Genomic DNA, 6000 nt, shown 5'->3' with positions numbered 1-6000 from the left:
TCATATCACTCATGCTTTCCTTTTCAGAAGCAGAAAGAAGAGAGGAAGAGCACAGAACGCTGCAGAAGTGTATTTATCTACCCACACATTGCCATAGATTGCACACATATTTTCTTCATCTATTTTTTCCTACGTTGCATATAAGCCTCTGAGGGCTGGTGTGTTATGAAGAGAAAATTCACCTCTGCAAAGGGAGAAGTTCCATGCACATAGAATAATTAAAATGATTTTCATGCTGATTTAAGTCCATCAAACACCATGCTCACATCCAAACTCTAAATGGTACAGCATGATATATCTCTGAAGCTCCTTAGAGAACATCAAACACTACGGAATAATACATCAACATGAATTTGCTAATAACACACTAAGTGTCTTGAAAATTATCCTTCAGTTATTTACTACTTTGGCAGAGAATAGAGGTTTATAGTCAGACAAGGATCAGGGTACCAAGGCTACCATATAAGCTCTTTGATGCTCAGCAGCGAGCAGTCTGATCTATTAGATTTCAAAAAATAAGATCCCAGTACAAAGGAATAGAATCCAAAGCGGAACTATAAAATTCAGTTACAACTAATGGCAAGAAATCAGAATGATTCTTGTGAAAAAAAGATGCACAAGAAAGAATTCCAGTTTGAATTCTAAAAATCAAATTCTCCACTTGACCAGCAGCAACCTATACTTGCTAAAAGCAATGGTTAGAGACATGGCTATTCATGGTTTCTGGCTTTTCCAGCAGGTGGCTATGGGATGGATGTGACGAAGAAAAACAAACGAGATGGCACTGAAGTCACTGAAAGAAGTAAGAGCATCTGAATTTTTTAAATTTATGGTTGTTTCACTATAAAAGTAAAAAAAAAAAAATTAGAAACAGAAAAAATAACATTTATAATTCTACCACAAGCTCTGTAGAACTTACAAACATGTTCCTAAAGGAATAAAATTCCTTTCCTAAAGAGGGCTCTTATTGGTTTTGATTTGAACACACGTATGCAAAACAGGCCCTGGCTTTTCTTCCAAGATGAAAATTGCCATTTCCAGAGCTATGGATGTGGCTCAGTGGTAAGCACTTGCCTAACTTGTGTGAGGCCCTGTATTCAAACCTCACCACTACAAAAAAGAAAAGAAAATTTCCATTTCCATGGATAGTTTTTGTAATGACCAGTAATTTTAATGACTGCATAATATTCTGTTAAACAAATCCACTAATTTATTTGACCATTTCCTTGTTTAGGGATATAAGGCAACAAAAATCTTAAAGTATAATATCCCAGTTATTTCAGGGCTAAGTTGAAATAACACTGGTGTCATAGTTGAAATCTACACTAAGGATTGAAAACAGATACATTTATTTTGTGAAACTGCCCAAATGATGAATTCAGAGACATTTAAACTGTCCCCCCTAGCAACTCTAAATTAGGGAAGCTTTTCACTTATTCTGTGACTTTCATGTATTTCCAATAAAAAGCTCCTGGCTCCGTAGACTTGGAACTTTAGGTTAGGAAATAATTTCTTTTGATGTGTCAACGAATCCCAAAGGTCTGTACAATGAGAGGTTTAGTGAAAGCTCAAGGACTATTATTCAAATCAAACTGCCACTTTGCTCTGAAAAACCATTCCCTTTTATGCTTTGAATGCTGTTTCTGCTACATTCACTCGTGGTCCTGGTAGGTCAACCGAACTAATCAGGAAAATGAAGCATGAAGATAGACAGGGGCAAATGAGACGGAGCAGGGGCCAATAGCACAGCCTCCAGTGGCACAGGATGACCCTGCGCCATCTCCTTCCTCTCTTCTCCGTTCACACCTCTACCCAGATGCCTGTGTGCATGCACACCCACATACATACATGTGCACACGCACACACAAAGGAAGTCGGCTCTTAAAGACCACGCCCTTGAAATGCCTCCAACTTCTTCACGAGGCACCTAGTGACGTCATCCAGGGTGTTGGTCCTGCCTGGCCTGGGGCACTTTGAAAGCGAGGGCAGGAAGACAGTGTTCTTTGAGACAAGAGGGCCTGGCCCTTCTTCCAAGTCAAACCCAAGACTGGACTGGATCTCACTGTCAATGAAGAGACCTTGACACCTAGACAACTCATTTCTCAAATCAGTGCATAACGGCTTTGGGTTCCAAAGAGATATGAACTTATTTTCCAGGCACCCTGAAATCCATTGCTATTGCTCATGTTTTCACGCACAATGGATCAGATCACACACTTAAGCCACAAATATGCAAAAACTATATTGAACCTAATTTAATACGCTTAGCTCATGACAGATAACAGGCCTTGCCAAAATACAGAGATGTCAGTACATCCCCTAAAACCTCTTCTTTTCTTTGTCTTTTCCAGTTATCACTGAAACAGTAACTACAAGACTTACCTCCTTACCACCAAGTAAGTAACTATCTCATAGTTTTCTTCTCAGCAGGTCATGTGTGAAGGCCCCGTATGGTAACCTTGAACCTGGAAGCTCACTCTTCAATGAACATATCCCAAATATCTAAGATTTTTCCCCCCTTAACAGCTATATTGATGTTGACATGTGGACCACAAAACCAATCAGTTTGAAGTGTGTGGTTCACCAGCCGTTAGTATATTTACAGAGTTGTGCAGCCACTGCTACAGTCTAATTTTAGAACATTTCCATCACTTGCTCCAATAAAAACCCTCATGACCATTAGCAGTCACTCCCCATTCTCCTTCTCTTCTCTTCTAGCTCCCAGAAACCACAAATCAACTTTCTGTCTCTACAGAGTTGCCTGCTATAGACAATAAAACACCAGAAATCCCATCTACCTGAGCATTGAGTAGCTTGACACCTCTCAAAGTTCCATTGTACTTTTCTTTTTTACCATGAGCTCCTTGGGTTTAGTGGATTCTGTAATAGAGATAGGGCCCCAAGATTCCCCTGCACGAGCCCAGCTAGCTGGGATGGGGAGAGGCTGCCCCTCAGCAGGGGAGGCCAGAGCAAAGATGGGCTGCCAGATGGAACTGAGCGCTGCCATATGTCCCTCCAGCACTTCTGGCAGCCGCTCTGTCTGGACCTCAACCAGGCATTTGAAAAGAGCAAGCCCAACCAGGGCCTGGGCTCAAGGAGCCTGTCCTCCCTCAGCTGCTTTGTCCTAATGAGAAACTTGCTGCGCTCCATCCAGAAAGCTTTACTTTCACATTCTGAGGAACATGCACTGCAGCTTTTGGTACCCAAACAAGCTGGAGCTGGGTAGCTTGCCCCTTGTAGTGTAGGTGGGAGAAGAACTCAGCCAGGAGGGTGCTGGTGAGGTGCAAGGGAAGGCTTCCAGAGGGCAGGGATGCTGGCACCCTGACTCCACCCTGAAACTCTCATCTGGCTTTTGGTTCTGGCAGAAGGGGGAACCAGCAATGGCTACACCAAAACAGGCTCTCTGGGTGGAGGGAGCCGGCTGGAGAAGCAAAGCCTGACCCATGGCAGCAGTGGCTACATAAACTCAAGTAAGTGCCTGCAGGTGCCAGGGCTGGGGGAAGAGCAGGGGACAGGGACAGGGAGGGGGCCACCAACAAAGACCAACGAAGGAAGCAGGCAGATGGGATTCTGAATCAGTCCATGAGAGGGACAATTACAGCTACTTTTCATCCATTCCAAATGTCCCAAAGAGTTATCTAAATGACACAGGACCCAGGGAAGTTGCCACATTTATATCATCCACATTCAAAGCCCACTTAAACTGGATCCATTTGAATAAAGTCCCAATATAAATAACTATCATTAATTCAGAAGACTTTGGAGATAGGTGGCTGTTTTCTTAATCAGTCACTTTAAGCCACCTCTTTGAGGGAAGGTGTGCACATCCAGGGTTCACAATTTGAGTTACCACCAGCAACAACCAGAGAAACTCCATGATTGGGTTAGTGAGCTAAGAGAATCTGGTGACATGGAATTCCACACTGTGCCAAGTCCCCCTGGGCAAGCATCCAACACAGGCCCATTGTTCCCTGTGAAGCCCTCTTTCAAAGGAAAGCAAAACAAAGCAGAGCAAGGCAAAATGAAACAAAAACGAGTGTGCACGGAAGATATCCTATAGTGAAACTACAAAGGAAAACCCAAGGCGTATAACCCAAGAGAAGAGCCCGCCCTACCTGAGGAGGGTCGCTCCACCGTGGAGAACATTCTAAGCCATCATGCAGGGCTCCTCGATTAAACATCAGGTCCTCAAAAATATCCTGCCGAGTCCTGGCCTTTTCTATGCACTGTCATTAGTCACACGAGGGAAAGGCAGTGGCAATGGTCCTGCCTTCCCACTTCTGAGCAGCCCCCTCGCTCTCCTGTGGTCTGCTGGCGTCCCCTGTGCCTCCTGCAGGGCCCTCCCTTAGTTGTGAGCTCCTGAGTGCTCCTGGCTACCGTCAGCTCATCTCTGCCGAAGGCCCACGAGGACCTACCCTTGTCCCCCGATTGCAGGTGGAAGCCTCAGGGGCAATGCCTCTACCTCCAGTTACAGGAGGGCACATTCGCCCGCCTCCACTCTGCCCAACTCACCAGGCTCCACCTTCGAGAGGAAAACTCACGTCACCCGACATGGGACATACGAAGGTATCAGCCCCCAGACTGCAGGAGAGAACCTCCCTCCTGCCTGTGACACCTCGCTTGTTCTCTGAGGATGGACCCGTGGATGGGCCCCTGGCTTCCCCTGTGTCTGCTCCCACCCCACCTTTCTCCTACTCCCTCCTCCTTGGTTTCCTTTGTAGATTCCCATTACTTGGCCCATCTGGTCACTTTTTCAACTAGCACCCGATCATGTATTTAGCATCGTGTGGAGCGCCTTTGTGGGTGTTCAGATGAATCACACAGGGATCTTGTCTTCAAGGAGTCTACATTCTGATAGATAAGATGACAGACTAAAAAGCCTTATGGTGCAGAGTAGGAGGCAATTATCATCTTCAGCTGAGGAAGACTTTATGGAGGAGGTGACATCTGATTTGGACCTGATGTGTAAGATTTTGGCCTCCAGAGATGGAGAGGGGGGCAACCCAGGCAGAGGGAGCATAAGCACAGACTGGCAGGAGCATCCAAGGCCGACAGAGAAAGTGGCAGAGGCACTTATGAGAAGAGGAACAGGGCACCCGATTCAATGCTAGGATAAGATATTTAGACTGTATTCACACAAATAATGGGGAACCACGGAGGTTTTTATTTATTTATTTATTTATTTATTTTTATTTTATTATTTAATACTAGGGATTTGACCCAGAGGTGCCTTACCACTGAGTTACATCCCCAGCCTTTTATTTTGAGACAGGGTCTTGTTAAGTTGCTAAGGCTGGCCTCTCACTTGCAATCCTCCTGCCCCAGTCTCCCAAGTTCCTGGGATCACAAGTATGCACCGCCACACCTGGCTCCACATAGGTTGTTAAGCCAAATATTTGAGTTTTGAGTCCATCATATTTGAGGTCCAAGACTAGAATTCTGTAAGAAATGTTGTAGGAAGAATTGGCAAGGAAGGGCTGAACGCAGGTGACAGGTTAAAAGGAAAGCCACAATAGTCCAGTGGAGGGAAATGTGCAATTAGGTTGGTAACGGTGGGAGAAGGAGAGCTGGAGGTGACATGTATTAGACGTAGGAATCGGCAGGTTTGGCAGTTGATCAAACATAAGGAGAATAGAAGGCAGCAATGTTGTTAGGGTTTCAAGTGCAAGTTGGGCTAATGATGGTGCCAACTACTGAGACAGGGGAGTCCAGTGGAGGACCATCCTTGGGTGAATTCAGTTACTTGGTCTTAAAGAGGGCAGCAAGTAGGCAGTGGGCCTGGGACCTGAGCTCGGGAAGATGTCAGAGCCAGATACCCAGTCAGGAGGCATTCTCACAAAGAGGCTGGTGGAAGCTGGAAGACTGAAGGGCTTGCCAAGGAAGGGAGTATCAGAGCAGGAGGGAGCCAAGGAAGATAAAGCTGGAGGAAGAAGGCTGAGAGAGGAGGAAGAGTCGTGGACTCTAGTGGAGAGGCCAAGAACTTGCAGCAGCGCTGAAGAA

General features: G+C 45.5%; 1 protein-coding gene across 1 annotated transcript in view; it reads left to right on the top strand.

Annotated features, from left to right (window-relative positions):
- The first annotated feature begins 750 nt into the window (after positions 1 to 750).
- Positions 751 to 6000, top strand: part of Col17a1 (collagen type XVII alpha 1 chain) — a 43122-nt gene continuing 37872 nt past the window's right edge. Inside the window, exons 1-4 of the mRNA XM_076834353.1 lie at positions 751 to 802; positions 2352 to 2396; positions 3366 to 3470; positions 4435 to 4566. Of these exons, the coding sequence (XP_076690468.1) occupies positions 751 to 802; positions 2352 to 2396; positions 3366 to 3470; positions 4435 to 4566 (334 nt within the window). The remainder of the gene's footprint in view (positions 803 to 2351; positions 2397 to 3365; positions 3471 to 4434; positions 4567 to 6000) is intronic.

Source organism: Callospermophilus lateralis, chromosome 15 (assembly GCF_048772815.1).
Source record: "Callospermophilus lateralis isolate mCalLat2 chromosome 15, mCalLat2.hap1, whole genome shotgun sequence".
NCBI classification, from domain to species: Eukaryota; Metazoa; Chordata; class Mammalia; order Rodentia; family Sciuridae; genus Callospermophilus; species Callospermophilus lateralis.
The sequence above is the reverse complement of the archived record's forward strand: the minus strand, read 5'-3'. Positions and strand labels throughout refer to the sequence as shown.